The 19,443-nt window shown below is 38.7% G+C and overlaps 1 protein-coding gene across 1 annotated transcript in view; it reads left to right on the top strand.

The window, feature by feature from the left end:
• The first annotated feature begins 1,407 nt into the window (after positions 1-1,407).
• Positions 1,408-19,443, top strand: part of LOC116328514 (F-BAR and double SH3 domains protein 2-like) — a 42,336-nt gene continuing 24,300 nt past the window's right edge. Inside the window, exons 1-5 of the mRNA XM_031750325.2 lie at positions 1,408-1,643; positions 4,522-4,619; positions 8,870-8,915; positions 15,840-15,910; positions 18,549-18,693. Of these exons, the coding sequence (XP_031606185.1) occupies positions 1,623-1,643; positions 4,522-4,619; positions 8,870-8,915; positions 15,840-15,910; positions 18,549-18,693 (381 nt within the window). The 5' untranslated portion in view covers positions 1,408-1,622. The remainder of the gene's footprint in view (positions 1,644-4,521; positions 4,620-8,869; positions 8,916-15,839; positions 15,911-18,548; positions 18,694-19,443) is intronic.

The following is a 19,443-nucleotide window of genomic DNA, read 5'->3' as shown; positions in this document are numbered from 1 at the left end:
GGTATACACCTGTTTCAATGAAAGAAACATAAAACATATCTCATTTTGTCTTTAAATAAATTGTAATGTGAAGCATTCCATGCCTATATAGTATTTAATTTTTTTAATACATTTTAATTATGTTAATGTATACATTGATGGTAATAATCCAGCCTGATGCGCAGTATGTTTGTAAAGAAATTTAAATGTAAAATGTGTATGTTTAAAAAAAATGTCGCAGACTCAGGAGCTGGAGGGCTTTTGAAACATTTATTTCTTACACATTTTATTTCTATACGAAGTTTTGCTTTGTTTTTGTGTTTTTTTTTTTTACATATTATAACTTTTAAATATTACTCCACATTTGTTTTTATATATTTATATATTCGTTCTTATTTTAAAATTCATACATTACTGAAGCCGCTCCTACAAAACGTGGTGCAAAAAAACCATGATTTTATTTTGAAAACTTCACAGGAAATCGCACTTATGATCCTGCAGGCGCGATCTTCATCATCAAAGAGGCAGTGGCTTGCCACGTGAGTGAAGAGGACCAATCAGAAAGGAGAGAGTGGATCCATTTCTTCTCCCTGGAGCGCATTCTTATATTTTGCAAGCTGCAAGACAAATTTGGGGATATGCCAATGTCTTTGCAGCATATTAAAGCTTATCAAAAGTTTGAAATCTGTTAGACTGACAATGGAAACATTATCTTCCTCATGAATTCTTAGAGAATATTTTGTAATTAGACATTTTTAAACCCCCTTAAGCCAACACTATTTTCCTTCTCTGCTTTAATCTGCCTTTTGGCTGCTTGTTAAATTAAACCGTATTCTTAGTATCAGAGATACTAAACCTAATTTACAGGCCGTTATGGAAAATGTTTGGCTTTTTAAACCTTTATTCAGCTCCTTACCGGAAAAGTTCAGTTAAAGTGAAATTTAATTCCTTGGCATTACAAAGAAATGTCAGTGTTTACAAAGACAATTATCTAGAGCCTTCAAATCAGCTGTTGCTACACAAATATATAATTATATGCTTGTAATCTTATTATTAAGTATAATAATAATTATGGTACAAACTGTAGTATTATTTTTAAGCATTATTTATTAGAGAAAAATTTTTTTTTTATAGCACACGTACGAATAGCTAGATAGGTAAATGGATAGATACCCCCAAAAGGGAGCAGCTGAAAGAAGAAGATATAGATATATATGCAAAAATCTTATGTTCCCATGTTTAACGTGTCTTATGTGTTAAGCATGTGTTAATTAATTACAAAATAACTTACATAAAACCTTAAAATATCTGTTCAAAACCACACTTTTGACCGAGCGTGCTTTTATTTTCGAGATTCTACACGGAAGTAGCCTCTATGTTTCCTAGAACCGGGCTCTTATTTTGAAAGTTTGCCGGGAAGTGTGTCTTAATTGCGCTGGGTTTGATTCGCTGCACTGTTTTCTGCGCCCTGGGGCCACAGTGTTTTCAACGGGACTCAACTTACTACTTGCTGGACTCGCCATGGCCGCTTGAGCCTGCTAAAATATTCTTCTTCCGTTATCATTTGGTGGTAGCGTTTGGACAGACTTTTTTCAGACATACTTTCGCCTTCTTTTGCGTAGTTTTTATGTCAAGGAACAAGGATGCAGCCTCCGCCGAGAAAGGTGAGTTTTTGCCGTTGTAGCCCCCTGAGCTAACGTTACTTCGACGGACTGGTGCATATTTAATGGTTGGAAATTTATGCTTTGTTGCTCTTCGCCCAGTTTAAATGAAGAAACTCCCTTTTTATTCTCCAAATATGTCCTTGTTTGTTTGCTTATATGTCCATTTTGCTTTCATTACCTCTATAAATACCACCACAAGAGGAAAACTTGTTTTAAAAGACTCCCATGTGCCACTTTTTAGAAGGGAGAATAGCCCCGTTAACGTGCCCCGTTCCCTCTCGAACGGAGAAAGGGTCCTGCTAAAGTGACAGCTAAAATTAATAAATGCATCCGCAAAGGTGCGCACATCTAAGAAAAAGTTTGTATTGTTCAAATAAATAATATTACGGAGATTTTGTTTTACATCGGCTCAAAACTGATCCAGCTAAGCAACGCTTAAGTTCAAGTAAATGCCACTTTGGCTCCCTCCTGTCCCGCTGCCACCCGCTAGTTAAGAGGAGCAGAGTTGGGGGGTGAAAAGCTGGAAGAAGGTTCTCATTTTATCCAACGCAGATATAAGTTGTGTTGTTATGTGTGCCGATTTTAAGAGGAAGACTAACCTTATTGTAAAACTTACAAGTCAAGTTAAGAACTATGATGCAAATATTCCTGTAGCTCCGGGAGAGTCAGTTGACAGATACTAGTACGGAGTTTTGTGGAATTTTTTTCTCTCTAACAAAAAGTCTGTGTGCGGAAGAAAAGCACTCGTTGGCTTAAAAGGGTGTATTTAAAGCTTAAAACAGCTCAGTAGGTGTTAAAGTATAGATTAGTTCTAAGTGTTTTATTACAGAAATAAGCATGAAAGCAAACAAATCTCAGCAAAGTCTGCCTCTATGCGAAAAAATGTTCATGTGGGATCATATTTCAATAACAAGACTCAACAGCAGGGCAGTTTTTTAACCACAGGACATTTTGTAAATATAAAGCTGTTAGCTTTTGGTTAATTTTTGTTTGGTATTTGGAGCTTTATGGAGCGTTTAAAGATTTTTTTTAATGTGTTTGGACATTTTGCATGACCCCCATGAAGGGTGATGTAATTGTAAAATTCTGTGTTTTTCCTGCTGATGCCCTAGGGAAAGGCTTTTTAACTGTTACACAAGCAGTCCGTTTAACATACTGATAGCTTGAAAATATCATTTACAGTGGCAGCAGTGTTGATTATTTTGGATTTTTCCTATGTTTTTGCAAATTGTTTATTAAGGTAAAGCATCTTTGACGACTTTCTATCCAGTTTATGTTATTTTAGCTGAGGTTCTTGGCCTCTGTACTCGCTCATAAAGGAATAAAGGCACCTGCCTGCTCTCCCTTTTATTGTACTTAATAGTTTCACACCCGAGGTTAAACCTAAAGATAGTGAATCATATCTGTAAGAAGATATTAATTAATAATAATGATTTATTCTCACACAGCCACAAAATGTATAATAAAACAAATGTAATTCTGCTTGTAATTGTGTTATTAGCAGATTATTTTGACATTTTTGGACAAACAAGACACTAATGAGGCTTTGCTTTCTATCTTCTGTTCCTTGGACTCTTAGTTAGCTAAAAGTTTATCTAAAGAATTATCTTAGACTAAAGACACAACATTGATTTCTTTATTGATCAGTATGCTACCTTTGTGTGGTACTTTGGTCCATAAAGCATAAAAAAAAAATCAAAAATATCCATCAGAAGTGCCTCAAAGCCTACATTGTATCATCAGATTGCTTATTTTATTGTCTCTTTGCTCGCAGACTAAACAAAAATAGATCATCAGAATAGTTGATTGCTTTTCGACCTGATGACTGGAATAGTTAACTAATTTCTCCACCTTTTACTAGCTCTCAGTAAGTCATTTCTTTATAATTAAATTGCAAGATGTGTTAAGCATCGTGTTATTAAACTTACTTATGATATTTTCAGTTATTTGTTTTTGTTATAAAATGAAAACGGGGTGACTGGTCGTGTGAATTATGTGGGATGGGAATGAGTTAAGAACATGTATATTTTCTTAACTAACTGGATGCATGCAGATTCCAGTGACTCTGCGACACGCTTTTTTTTCTGCAACTTTACAGAACTGCATTCCTCCTGTGTCATTAGTAAGATACAGCTCAACAGGTTGCATGCAGTCCTGCAACAGAGAATCTATAACACACTGAGAACATGCTGTAAGCTAAAAAAACCCCCAAAAAGTTTTACACCAAAACTCTGAACATAACCTCTTACGGAGTAGGTTATGCTTTCAGTTGTCATGGTGACCTGGCCAGGTAAGAAGAACTCTCCGAAAACGCTGACTTTAAGCAAACATATGTTGCTAACCCATTGATCTTGCTTCAGGTTTCTCGTTGTTGCTTTCTTGTATTTCGGCTGGGCATATTGTTTTGAACATCATACAATGTTAAAATAAAATGATTTTTGATTTGTTTTTTTAACAGATTTTCACTTTTGAGTTGTAATAAAAAAGTGGAAAATTGACCAAAATAATGAGACAAAACCTCCAAATCAGTTGATATTAATAAGTACATTTCATATGTATTTATACGACAAGTTCAAAACACTCCTGGTGGTCAGTAATGAGACTCTTGGTCTCTTGGTTCACATCCAATTAGAAACCCAGAGAGACCAATTCCCACTGGTCGCAGGTACTGCTTGATAACGATGGTTATCACTTCCAGTAATGCCAATTATGAGCTAAGCTGAATCAGCTCATAATTAAGCTGAATCTACCCTCTAGAGGTGCTCCTGTTGTGATTGTGCCAGATGAAATCTCCTTGGTTTCCCTGTATGAGGTTAAGAAGAAGAAGAAGACAGCTTTAAGGTGTTTCTAATGAGCCTTGTTCTGTTCCCCTGTTCAGGTCCGGGTCACCCAGGAGTTGAAACACATTCATGCTGAGCAGATGAGCAGATTACAGATCAAACACCAGACAGAGTGTGACCTGCTCGAAGACCTGAGGTAAGCAAACACAGGTGTATCACAGGGTACCTATTAAATGCCAAGATGATTTTTCTGAAGAGGTAAAACAGTTTCAGACTGGTCCTCATATGCAAAGCTCTTCGTCTTCTAAAAGTAATTACAGCATTTCCACGAACATGGCCATGAATCTTTTAATCTAGTAGCCTCATGCTCTTTTCCATCAACCTTAGAAACAGCCCAAAAAATTCCGTTAACATGATCACAGCAAGTGACAGCACTCAGTTAAAAAAGAGGTATTTTATTATAATTTACTAATTGGAAGCTATTGCATTATTCACGAGAGAGCTGCTGCTGGGAACAGAGCTTCTAACATCCTTGCCTGAGTTTTAGGGTGTGTTTAAATTCCAGTATTTAAGGGTCAAAATCTTTGGCTTTGGTTGTAGCTTCTCCTCTGCTCTCTGCTCCATATTTCTCTATGAAAATGACAACAAAGGAGGGAAACTAAAAGACTCACTGCACTGAAATGAAATGAATGTGCATGAAATAATGAAATAGTGAAATAGGAGTGTTTTGCACACACAGACTTTATTTGACCAGGCTGCTCAAGTATGTCTGGGGATATATAGTGCCATATACTCAAAAAACTCATCATTTTCTCACTGAAGGGTCTTGATATTTGAAACAAGGACACAGGTTTTCCTGTTATGTGTATCACAATTCATGGAGTTTATCTTAATTCCCCACCATGTGAATGATTCTCCAGTTCATTTGTTCAACGTTTACTTAATAAAAAATTGTAGGGAGTTCAGTCGCGGCTAAACAGCTTGCTGTGACCTTTCCCATCTCTTTTTTCCTTAACATCTGACTCGTTTGCTGTTATGGCACTCCTCAGGTCCTCAGCTTCTTAGCTGCTTCTCCAGCAGGTCTCCCATCCTTGCTCTACAGCTGGTATTGGTAGTCCCTCTTATGCCCTGAGATTGACAAACGAGACCCTGCAGCAGTTGGAGAGCTGGTTCATGTGCTTCTGGCTCTCCCAAATGGGGACTGGAGAAACAGCTGATTGCTGCTCACATGCTTTTTTAATTTTTTTATTTATTTCTTTATTTTACAAAGGTGGTCTCCTTGTTGCCTATATTTTGCAACGGATCACCATCTATATGGCTGCATTTATTCATGCTTTACCCTCACACTTGTGCACATACCCAGCCTCCTTCCTTCTACCGCCACAAGTTCAAGCACTAAATTAAAAACACAAATTTGCATTGTATTTTTTAATTTTTCCTTATAGTTTTTCCTGGCACGTAGGATTGGTTAGTCAAAGCTGGTGTCTATAAACATTAAAATTAGCCTGTTTGTGGTTATGTTTGGACAAAGTGAAGCTTTGTGCTTGGCTAAGTTAGCAAACTTCTGGCTTCATGTACGGGCTACAGCAAAAACACATAACTGTAAGCCATTATTCAGTGCCGATTCAGGGATCTGCTGTTGTAAATATGTGAATGAATAAGTGTCCATAAAAAGTCAGTCAAAGCTCCTCAGAATCAGCAGATTTATTCTGAACAATGACCTTTTCGTGGGATGCAAGTTTTCTTTTTATACTATGAACATTTTAGAAATTACAGTCTCTCAAAGCACAGAGGGGTGGGCCAAAATGTGTTGCTTTTCTTATTTGCCTTTTTTTCCTCTTTTTTGAGCCCTCAGAACACATTTAAGCACATTTTAGCTCTGCCAAAAGCTGCAACTAATTTAAATCAATTTATAGCCAAAGCCTTGTTTTTGTTAATCTTTGCTTTCTTTTTTGTTTAATCTCTTGATAATGGCACCATTATCTACCTACAAAATGACAATATGATATGATTTTATTCTGTATTATCTTTCTCATGTTTTCGTTTTACATACCTTAAAGTAGAAATTAAACCAATTATTTCTTCTTACGTTTTTCTGAGGCTATTTGAAGGTTGTTTTTCACTTTTTAAAGAAACCAAATCCAAAAGTCAAAGTGGATTAGTCTTTAAAACTGAGGATCGGGCCAAGTAAACAAATAGTGACACAGAGAGCTCTGTGTTCAGATGCGTAGGCATTTTAAAAGTTAAAAGCCAAAGGTTGTGGTTGTATCATCAGCCTTAGATTTGACAGCCTACTGGCTCCCCGCTTCCTGTCTGTGGTTGGTGGTGGAGCTGTGGACCTCCAAACAGCTGGAAGTCAAGGTCACAGAGAGCTGCCAGATGTTCTGACTACCCTGAACCATTCGCTGTGGGAGGGTGAGCAACTTTACTCAGCTAGGAACAATGTGAAACTCTGCTGGTACAGATGTTTTTTAAGGGTCGCTCCTCAATCACTGACAAGAAATGATTCAGCAAACTTGAAATTACGTCTGACTGTCAGCAAAAGCTCTGGTTGGGAAAATGGCAGGAAGTAAGTGTGGGGGTCAGTGGATAAAGGGAGCCTTGAAAATGCAGTGAAGAGGAAGAGAGGGAAGCTCCCAGGAAGTACAACAGATTGTTTGGAGGCAGGGTGGAGCATGGAAGTCAAGTCTCGACATGTTTAACGACTTAATGATGATTTTGCTGCACTCGAATTTTTCCCAGGGCACTGACCTCTCTTCTTTTCTTAGACTTTGCATAAACTTAAGTTGAATTGTGATTAACTTCCTGTTATTGTGAGTAAAAAGTGCTGGTTTTCCATGAGCATCTCACAGAAAACCATAACTGAAAAAGCAATAAAAAAAGAGCGGCGCCTCTGATATGTAGGATACAAATGTAGGGCTTTTTCTAGATGGTGTCATTAGAAACATCCATGTTAATTATCACAGAAAGAGGGCGGCAGCTAAGGGGATGGCGTGGAATGGGGGGAGTAATAAAAGCTTAAGAATAATCAGGAAGCGTGGTCATTTAGGTTTGAGAGTGGTTTTTTTTTTATCACAGTATGTTTTCAGATTCTGGTGGTTTCTGATGTTATTGCCACTGTTATCTTTATATAGGTTTAATGACTTCTCAGGAGGCAATTATGTTAGCATTTCTTGTGTAGTAGCTCAAAAGAATGTTGCGTTCACACGTGGATGACAAAGTTCACTATATCCACAATCATTTTTCAATACTGAGGTCAAAACTGATCAGTGCTTTAGTCTGTAATACCTGCCTAATACCAGGTTCCTGTACCCAACTCTAGTAATGTGGGTATAAAATACCTGCAAAATGCTGGATGGGATACTTTGTATGGGATATGTGGGATACGTTCACATCAGCAGATTCTTAATGATTTCTTTGACTTTTATTGTCAAGTGTCGTGACTTTGTCTTGAACAGGAATGTTCCTCAACTCGCCAGTTAAACTGAAGAAAAAAAATCAGTCAACTCATTCAATTGTACATGTGTACAAATATTGCATGTCTGATTATGAGCTACTGCTAATGTTAGTGTGGCTAAAATTAGCAGGTCTAGCTGTGGACTTATTTTTTTTTTGGTTTTCGAGTGAACTTGTCTGATATATCTAGTAGAAATGTGTCTTACAACAGTAGAAGCTACCTGATGTTTACATTATTGTTTCTAGATTTTAAGGTGCAATATTAAGAGAGTCTGTGTTCTGCAAAAGTAGGAGGCTCTCATGACTCATCGTGTGACGCCACTGACTAGCCAATCGGTGGCATGTGTTCTGTTGACGCCCGATCTGACAAAAAGGCTTAGAGCGAGCAGCAAGTATACCATCGCTTTGCCGTCCTCCATTGTGGTGACTTTTGGCTGCGTTGCTATGACGACCCCATCCACCTTCAGGTGGTACTCAATTGTAATGAAAAAATGACTGAAACCGAGTCAAGCCAAGCCGAGTGCTTACTAATGGAAAGGATACCAATATAATACCAATATATAGGTGTATAGCTAGTATCAGCCAACATATTGGCCATGCTGATATATCAGTCTATTGTATATTCAAATCCAATAATACTTTGTGGTAATTCCCACTGTAGTAGGTCTCTCCAGAACCACATTTTGCCACAATGACAGGTACATACACTCAACAAGAAGAAGGCAAACTGGCACGTTCCTCAAAGTGTCATTCTGACCACGCTATGAGAGCAATGTATGTCTGTGTGTTATTAGATGACAGTGAAAGATCATTTTGACTTGAAATCTGTATATACTGGCAAGAAAATCTGAAGTTCAAGTAAACACAACTCATTCTGCCTCTGCAATCCTGTTTTTATTTATGGATGAAAACAGTAGATTTGTTGTATGTTGTCCTATCCATAATTGTGCTGTGCTGTTTTACAAATGTACTCCCTTTTCTTCTCTTTAGGACTTTTAGCCAAAAGAGGGCAGCTATAGAGCGGGACTACGCCCAGGTAAGTAAATCTCTTTGTCGTCTTTTTCACGCCACTACTGATGCTCGTTAGCATCGCTGCTGTGCTGCCTTGTCATTTCTGTTGCTAAAAATACATTTATTTGTTACGATGCAGCCCACCAAACACACCATATGACAGTGAGGTTGAGGATGTGGCCCTAAAAAAGCTTTTAGTTCTCATGTGGCCAGATAGCTCATGAATGGAAACCAGCCGCAGAAAAAAACACCACAACAGAGAGAAGAACGGCATCCACCAGCCATCCGCTGGCTCGTTTCCTCCTCGCTCTGTTGTTTTTGCCCACAGCTTCCTAGAGACGCCAGTCGAATGTCTGAAAATCCCCTCTCTGTTCAGGTTTTGCAGCCCTGTGAGGAATGTCCACCAGCTCTGTGAAAAGAGGGGACTCATCTGTAGTTATCTAACCAGCAACCTTACATGTGTGTTTGCCCATGTGTGTCTGGTGCTCAAGAGGTTTATTGTGAAAAGTCAAACAAACGGAAACAGGATTAATCTGTTTCATAAGCCCAGTTTGTAGCTGAAGGGAAAGAACATCAGCAGAAGAAGAGAAAATTAATGCTTTTCTGCAGTGTGTATATCTGTTCCTGATTGTTCTGTCATGCTCAAGAGCTTACCGTCCTTACAGAGCTTTGGTTAACATTCCACTAGACAGTGCAGTGTCAGTATTTTATGTCAACTTTACTAGCCTTTTGTTTAAGAAGCTAATTTCTCCTACTTCATACACTGTTGGGTAAAATAAGCTGATCAAGCTTTGAAATGAATGGAGTGTACTCCGTGCCCCTTTTTTGACTTGCGGAGAGGATGTACACTGTTAGCCTGGAAAAATTACAAGGGAAATGCCAATGAAAGTGATCGTGGCAATCTAACCAAAGACTGTTTTTCTTTTCCCTTAAACTCCATTGAAAAGTTGGTTTTATTAAGAACCCCACTGGCTTTTTACTAACAGAGGTTTTGGTTGTGATCACAGCTGTTGTCGACTCTAGTGTTTTCTGTCACTCCACCCGGGTTCATTGTTGTTGATGCTGTTGCATCTTTGCTGCCCGCTGTATGTCAGAGACGAGAAGCTGCAGAAGTAACATCTTCACTTCAGCTGTGATAGCAGCTTTTTCGTAGAGATAAACAGGCTAATAAGGTTGTATTCAATAATATGTGTGGCCCTGTGTGAATAATTTTATTCACACATGCTCTTAAATATGTTTTACAGTCTCAAATGAAAGTGAAATGCTGTATGACCGGAGTCATTGACCATGATAATAAAAACATGATTTTTATTACCTGAAATGCTTCATTTAATTTAAATGACAGCATCAACAGCCAGAAAAATAACATTCATAAAGCTGTTTGTCTCACAGGTGAACACATAACTGCAGTTAGTGGAAACACCATCACTGGCCCAAAAACCTTTTTTTTTTACTGGCCATCAGTTATGTCAAACTCTGTAGAAGGAAAAAACTCTTCCACTCACTCTTCCAGCCAAGGCTGTTCAGTTAATTGAAATATGTGAACCCCGCTCATTGCCTTTGCAGAACTCCTGGAGGGGTCATAGGCGTTTGACTGTACAGTTTGCATGCGTTTTATGGATCTGTGAGCTTCCCCAGGCAATCTTTTCGGGAGTACTGCGGGGCTACAGGGTACTGGGGTCAGTGTTACACAACATCAGTCTTTGTATAACTTAAGTGTGAGCTGTGTTGGTGTCCTTGGCACAGAGTCAAGCACATTCTCACTGGCTGTTGGACTTTGCCAGTTTCACCCCTTGTTTCCTGTATCCTATTTGTGATCCTCAAGGAGAGAATCAGAAGGTGTGAGTACTGAGATCACAGTGTTTAATGCTCGGTTTTTGTGTTGACCCGAAAAAAAGAAAAGAAAAGAAAGTAAATCTTTATTATTAGGATTTAGATTTTTCCCATAATCAGTCAACCCTACCTGTAGCTCTCCCCTTAATTAATGTGCGTACAAATGGGTGAATCTTGACCTTTGGCTTTTATACACATTCACTCGCAAGTGGAAGACCTGATCTTTTTTGTCCAGTAATGCTGAAAATGTGTAATTTACCCAGCCTTTAAGATCTTAAATGGAATCATTTAAGATCTTAAAGGCTGGGTAAACTACACATTTTCAGCATTACTGGACAAAAAGTAATGCTGGGATCCTCTGCAGATTCTGTAATCCGGTCAGATTGGTTGAGGCACATAAACGCTTGATTTTATTTATTTATTTATGTATGTTTGTATGTATGTATGTATGTATTTATTTATTTATTACCAGATTAATCAATGATTGGTTGGACTTTAAAGTTTGAAGTTTTGGTTTGTGTGGGGTTTTTTTGTTGCTGTTGTTAATGCAGGTCTATGGACCAATTTCCTCCATTGATGCTGTCAAAACTTCCAGTGTGGGTACATAATAGTTGCTTGATTGGCTTCACACAATTTTTTAACAATGCAGAAGTAAAAAGGGACTTTTGTGGAGGAACTTGATTGTAAGAGGCATGATAACAGGACCGGGTTAGTGTGAAGGTGAATATTTTTGTGGTGAATTAAGAGAAATATTTATTTAAACTTCTTTGTGAGAGATGAGTATTTGAAATAAGCCTGACTTACTAAACCAGGTTTAAATGTACTAGGTGTGTACGGGCCACTCTGAATTACACAGCTTCAATACCTGTCATGTGGACAAAACACACACACATTCAAACATATTGTTCTTTACAGATTGTAAAAGAGGACACGTCACCTCACATAAAATACATTTTATGTGAGGTGACAAAATAGCAAACTTCAAAACCACTGAAAAACAATAGATTAATGTGTCTCCAATTATAAATTCATCTATAACATCACAAAATGAATTTGGGCTTATAGTCTCATAGGCTGTTAAAATTGTGTGCATGTGATATTAATATTTAAAGGTACTTATCAGCTGATCTGTAAGTAGACTAAGAGGAAGTGAAGCTTTTAAATAAAAATGCCTGTTGACACAAATGCAGAGAGGACATTCAAATAGAAACATGTGAGACAGCTGAGAGTTGAGCTCAGGCTGCAGATGAGCTTCAGTAACCCGGTGCATGTGTGTTTTATTGGATATGCATGCCACAACGTTTTAAACATTTTATCCTCGCATGTTTAATAAACACGAGACCTTGACAGATCTCTGTCAGATGAGAGGACATCAGGTGGTCTTTTATAACATAACTGTGATTAATTGTGAGAAAGTATTTTGATTAATAATGAATCACCTGGGTTTTTAAAACTTGATTGTTCCAGATTCTCAGGTGTGCAAAGTTCAGCTTTTTTTTTGTCTGATATTAGTAAATATTATGACAGTAAGTTAAATGTCTTGGGTTTAAAGTGTTTGATCAGACAGAAAAAAGAGGTTGGATTAATGTCTGCGTGGGAATCGGGCATTTATTTTTTGCTGTATTCAAAGATTTAAAGGATCAGACGCTTAATGAAATGTTACTTTGAGCCGTAAACAGGAGAACAGTAATCAAACCCAGTCTGTTTGTAGGGGAGTAAATTATGGCGTCCGTGTCTCCAAAATGATAATCAGTTGTTCTTCACTAACTGTATGCATAATCTGATTTTTCTCAGTGTCTTTATGTTATTTATCAGCCAAACTTGGCAAATAAGACAACTGACGGCATCATATTTTCCTTTGAGTATTTGATAAGTAGAAATCGTTTCCTTGAGCTCTGAGATGATCTGATAAGCTGTTTTTCAAATTTTCAGATGTTTTACAGGCTAAAGGATTAACCAATTAATGGAGAAAATGATCCCTAGATTAACTGATACCAGAAGATACCACAGCACAAAACATCCGTAATCAAAAGTCCAAAGTTTTGTGCCCTGTTTAAACATCATATGACGTTTCTATGGAGTTGGATCTTTTGCTTCTTTACATGTCAAAAATGAGCCTTAAACAGAAGAAAAATAAGTTGACTAAACACTTAATACTATTGTAAATTTAGCAGACTCATTAATCTTTCGTTGCAGGCCTGAAATGAAGTAAATGTCTTCATTGAGTGCTGCATTAGGTTCAAAGGTGTTCTGTGTGTCTAGGTTGCGCTGCTTCTCAGTTATGTGATCAGTTAGAGACCCGCTGCCAATGGTTGAATCAAAGTGGGTCAGAGTGTCTCTGGATCTCTTGTTCCTTTTGGTAACACCCCCCTCTTTCCAGTTTTTTCTACCAAATCTCTTCTCTTTACGCGCCTTTTTCTTGGTCTCTTACACCTGCAAGCTGCTATAGCCATTAGCCGATTGCTATTCAGACCACACGGTGTGATTTAAATGTCCCCCTCTGTGTGGCTCTTCCTCTGCCATCCTCACATCCCTCCTCCTCCTCCCCTGTCTTTTTTCCCATCACACCATTCAGGCGTGTCTGCGATGCTAGCTCAGTAGGCGAATCTCTCTATCTGCAGCTCACAATGGCCTGGTCTGTAGTGCCTTTGAAGCTTTGGCACCAAGATCACCAAGACCAGTGGGTTCAGAGCCCCGGCCTAGCCTGCCTCAGGAGCGCATGACAGGGCCTGTCTTTTCACAGTGAACAGAGAGAGGATAAACGGGCTCACATTCTTGATAGGCACGAGTCACAAAAGTTAAATAAAAAGAAAATGTTGACATGAAGTGGAAAGTCAGCTTCAGTAATGATCCACTGTTTGTCTGCACCCAGATCTATCCACTCTAAACTGTGTACTGGTGGTATTGTTCCCCAGTTTAAGCCCTGTGATCCTCACAAAATAAAGCAAGTGAAGCCAACCTGTTATTACTATTTTAACTGATTTATAAATGAAATTTTGCTGCTTTTTTCCCTCCTGGTGTTCTCACATGCGTCACTACATTGAATATAATGAGTTTAATTCTGGCATGACATTAATACGTTTAATAAATTTTAGGTATTTTTTTACTTTTGTGGGATTCATATATTGCTATATGGAATAAATGTCTGCACATACCATTTGAAAACAGTAGCATATGCTTCAAGTACACCACTAACAGGCTACCTGAGGCTGTTATGTGGAGACAACAGACAATATTTGGGTTTTCATTTGTGTCCAGGCTGAGATTGTATTTGTTTCCCAGGTTGTATTTTGGGAAATGTGTTCCCTTTTCTGCTCTCCACACAAGTGTTTACCTACATGGGACAAAACCGAAGCCTTGGAGTACAAGGCAAGAATTGGGGCTTAGTGAAGGTAGCCTCAGGCGTAACCCTCAGTTTTCAGAAAGCAGCTCACTTTTTACCATGTTAGATTGCCATGCCATGCTGCAGACCTAACCTGCTGTGGAACAGGTTGTGTTCAGGATTAGAGGTCAGCAGGTACAAAACCACCTACTACTGACCAATAAAATCTCTGGAAAATATCGATCCAATCCAGGAAGATCTCTCAGACCACTGTGTGCAGATAGTGAGAGGCTCTTTCCCTGATGAGCATCAGCATGAAACATGAATTCTTCTTCTTCTTCTTTTATTCCTCTCGTATTCCTGTTGGCTGCAGTTTTAAAACAGTTTTATTCTATAAGCCTCATAGATCTTAAATTAAATTTGGAAGCAGTCTAAGCCTGTGTTTTAATGTTGTTTTCTATTCTTTACTCTGTGTCAGACTGTTAAATGCTACCGAGCTGGAAGATTGAAATGATCTTACAGTCGTGTAAACATTAATTTAACAAAATAAAAATTGTAATTATACATCAGATTATCCATTGTCTTTAATGACAGAGCTGTGATAAGACTGCTAACTTACACAGTTGAGCACTTTTCCAGCCTTACTGATTAAGGCTTACACACATTTAGACAACATTTTTAATAATACGCTTTTCCTCTAAGTCATCCTGCTGCTTTGTCTGCAGCAGCTGTGCTGCTTTCAGCCTGTATTATGTGTTATACTGCCAAATATTTTTCTAAAATTACAGTTTTATCTTTGTTTGTTTAAAAGAATACAATAAAAATAAATATAAGCCCAGTAGACGTATCCATGTTTCTGCTGCCAACAGCGCCTTTTCCATCTTAACTCGCTTGTAGCCAAATTGGGAAACATTGCATTGAGTTATTCAGTTGATAGCCACCTGCATGTGACCACTTAGCCTGATTGATGATGTTAGGTTAAGGGAAGCCAGATAAGGTGACCTGGATATGCTGAATTTCCTTCATATTTCACTTAAATGCCAGTTTTCAGTGTAGCTCAGGCTGCTACTCGCCTACAGATTCTCATCACACAGATATGTTTGTAGGATAAATGTCTCAATAATTAGTACTAATACTCCAGCCTTATTATTTAAAGCGTTGATTATTTTTAATGCGAATACTGTCGCTCCAACATTATATGTCTGCTGCTCACTGCTAAAGATATTCATGTTTGCTTTTTGTCAGTTTATTCAGGTTAGCGCACCTCCCTGACATACCAAACATACTCAGTCTTCTCCTGCTCTCACCCTCTCTTGCTATTTTGGCCCTTCAAAGGTTAACCTCACCATTGGCTGAGGTAGAGGAACCTGATATATCTCCAGGGCTGAATGTGGTCTAAATAAATTACATTTTTCTGCTAAAAAAAAGAGCCCACGTCAGCATAAAAACCAGCAAGTGAGCCAGCATCCAAACGAGGCTCTGGCTGACAGGTGAACGAGTCCATGCACTGTGAAGTCATTCCATAGACAACGTACTTTATAGTGACTGTGGACAGTTTCATATGGCTGACTTTTATCACAGCTTTTTTTTACTGATTTTACTCTGTCTGTGCCTGAAGGGTAGAGTAGAGTTTGTCTCTTCATGCTCTGCCCACCCGCTGGTTTATAGGACAAGGTCAGGGAGGGTCACAGTCCTCTGAGTGCATCTTCTGTGAAGAAGAGACGTGTGAAATGTGGAGTGGTGTCAAAGGTGAAAGGTCACCGCTGCTTTTGTTTTTCACTTCCTCTTTTGCAGGCCCTGCAGAAGCTGGCAAATCAGTATTTAAAGAGAGAATGGCCAGAGACAGAAGAACCGTCAGACCACAGGTAAATTCCTTCTCCAAAACACACAGATGCTGCTTTGGACTGTTTATTGTTTATTGATTTTGTTTATTGTTGTTGTTTTTTTTGTGTGTGGGAGGGGTGGGGGGTTGGGAGGGGTTAAGCTGTGGTGAGGGGTCCTTGTTAAAATTTTGTGCAGCTCTCAGTCACATCAAGAAAAGATAAAACATGGCGAGCTCATCTCATACTATGACAATAATTTCTCTTGAATTTAGTCTTTTCTGCTCTCATTATTATTATAGACATACACAGGTCCAACATTTTCCTTTACTGCAATGATACCAGCGCCTTGAGTATTTGATCTAAAACTAGTGCTAAGTTGTGAATCATTCCTTTACATGTAATGCAACATAAAATGGCTTTCCTAACTTTGTAAAATAAGATATGACTGAACAATACATCCAACTATATAGAATCAATAAATTGAAAGAGAGAGTCATCAGGCTGCTGCACACTGCTGTCATTTACGGCCACACGGTCTCCCTTTCCTGAACTTTCTCACATTCATGCATTGGGTGTGAAGCTGACAGACACAGCTGAAAGGAAATTAACTGAGGTGACAACATGTCATACAGTAAGCGCAATAAAAGCTTCACAACAAGTGTTACAACACGCCAACGCCTTTCTCGATTCTACCTCTGACATTAACCCTTTGATCTCACGTCATCAGTGGAAACACTAACTCTGTGCAATCAGAATAGGACATTTTTTTCCCTTTTATGACGTTGTCTAGAATATAGTCTAGAGATAGAGTCTACCTGGTCGAACACAATGACAGTGAAAGTAAACTAGGGAGAGAAGGCGAACCAAAGCATTGTTGTCACCAGATCTTTTACGTCGTGTCAGCTCACTTCGACCACAGTTTGCAGTTAAATTTTAAAAAACAGAAATAAAATCTGTTGTAGTAGGTAGGAAATACCTGCAGGTTGCCATGCTGTGCTTCCTCCATCCTTTACTCAGCTGCCCGGCAGCGTAAGCACACAAAACAAAGAACAGCATAGAGTTGAATTAAATAGATCTGACCATTGTCACTGATACCTGATCCAGCTTTAAGAGCCTGCCTCAGACTCCTATTTCCATCCCTTTGGTTTAGATAGCTAAACTGTCTTTACTCTACTTCATAACTCTGAGAGCAGATACAGAAAGAACACTAAATATGTTTCATTTTTGCAGTAGTTTATTCTGCTCTGAGCTCAGGGTATCAGATATATCACCAGCTCTCCACCTGCTTAAGGTTGTAGTTAAAGTTGATCCTCCTTTATATGACGGAAGACCGCCACAGCAGTGACCTAACCAGCATTCCAACAACTTGATAGCAGCGGCTGAACTTTCAAAGTAAAAGCAAGGCTATTCTTCAACAATAAGTCAATGATGATGTTATCTCGGATGATTGAAAAAAATGAAACATAAAATGTATTTGGGTGGTGGTTAAAACAGCTGGGCGTCTGAAACGCTGAAATCCAGCTTTTCAAATGTCACATAACATGGAGCTGATTATATCGGGCATGGACTCGGCATCTCGAGACGTCATTTTGGCCTGTGGGAATTTATAACACACATTTCTCATTAATCACAAACAGACTAAACATCTAGTCTTAAATAATTATATTAGTAAATAATGAAGCCTTGACTTTCCATCCTTCATGTATACAGGTTGTCGCCTGTATTTACTCACACATTTGTCATTGTTGGTGCAAATCGGAGAGAATTTTGGATTGTTTGTTTTCCTGCTGATGGAGACGTGGCACGGTCGTCATACATTTGAGTTCACGCAATAGCCCGAGTGGACGTCAGACTAGGGCTGTGCGATATGACCAAAATCTCATATCCCGATATTAAGACATCTATCGTCCGATAACGATATAAATCACAAAAATGTAATATTTTCTGTAAATTCTGTGAATGTCGGGCAGCTCGACTTGCGTGAAGTGTTTCCAGCTGGGCGTCGCGTACCTGGAGTCGAGTGTTTTAACTGATGCATGAAACGATACATTTTTAGACATAGGTTGTAACGGCCGCCGTTTTCTTTGTGAGTATTTATTACACAGCGTGCTGCGGGGAAAAGCCTGTTCTAACGTTTGAGTCTAAGGTTTATTTTTTAGCACCTGACGGCTCTTTTTTGCTTCTCATCCGTAAATACTCTGCATCTTTCACGTGATTCAGTTTATTTTGAAAAGTCTCAACAGGATCTTGAGCTTTATTGTGAAAGGTTTATGTGGAAAATAAACAAGCGGACACGAGGTGGTTTTACCGTCGTTGTTACTAACAACAACGCATAAAAACAAGCGCTTGTCCGTCTGTAGTGTGGTTATATTAAATATAAGAGAAAGAGAGAACTTTAGGAAATTAATATAGCCACTACAGTGACCATCAAAATAATGAAAAAATATTGCCGTAAACAGTTTATTTTGCGACACGAAACACGAAACAAACGATAGCGTAAAATGAAACGATAGACGTTTTTATATCGTCATCCGATATATATCGTTATATCGAACAGCCCTACGTCAGAGCATATCCTATTTTGTTTAATAGTGCATCTCTAGCTGTTTAGTTGCTCACTTAGCATTCATTATGGTGACAAAATGTCTCACTGCATCAATCTTCGTTTGTTTGTTTTTAGGAACATGTATTGTGTTTGGAGGGCCTATTTGGAGGGTATGGTCCAGGCAATGCAGTCCAGAATAAGCACCTGCGACAACTACAAAGTCCAGGTAGCCGACGCAGCCAAGACGGCACGACTGCAGAAGGAGCAGCAGCTTAGGAAGGTAATACGGGTCTCACTTCTGTCCCTACATTGACATGGACTGCTGTACTGATGCAATGCAGGGTGTTTGTCTCGGTTCCCGAAAGGGCAAAAGAGAAGTTGATGGTTTTAGAAGCATGATGCTCACATGATGGTTACTGTTTAGACCTTTAGACACTAAATGATGCTGTTTAACCAGATGTTAACGGCTCTCATGAACTAAGTCCGAAGACGCGTTCTGTCCGCTAACAACTGCCTGAAATTTGTGACAGTGGAAGCTGAAGTCAAGTGATCGGCTGGCTTCCTATTTCATGCACACCAACAGGAACAAAGTGGCTTTTAACACACAACACACAAATGGTGTGACATGCCCACACACTAATGATAAAGTTCTGCTTTTCATACTGTTTCTGTAAAACAATGATGAAGTCACAGACTGCTCGACTGCAGTTTTCCCTGATGTCATTTTTATCTGCCCTTTTTTCCATTTCGTTTAGTGCTGTCATCCCCAGATAGTTTGCATCAGTTATGATTGCAGCACAAAATGGGAAAAAAATGAAGTTGTTAAATTGCTATATAGTACTAATTCTCCTGAAAAATAGTTTAAAAATGTGATGTTAACCCCAGTTTGTTTATGTACTTTCTGCATGGTGGGGGTTATTTAATTGTGACACATGAAAGGCCCTGTTTAACATCAGTAAGGCTGATAAGATGGAAAATTAATCCCTTTCTTTTATGGTCAAATCAAAGGACAACAAAACACCGAAAGCTT

Source organism: Oreochromis aureus, linkage group 10 (genome assembly GCF_013358895.1).
Source record: "Oreochromis aureus strain Israel breed Guangdong linkage group 10, ZZ_aureus, whole genome shotgun sequence".
Classification (NCBI taxonomy): domain Eukaryota; kingdom Metazoa; phylum Chordata; class Actinopteri; order Cichliformes; family Cichlidae; genus Oreochromis; species Oreochromis aureus.
The sequence above is the reverse complement of the archived record's forward strand: the minus strand, read 5'-3'. Positions and strand labels throughout refer to the sequence as shown.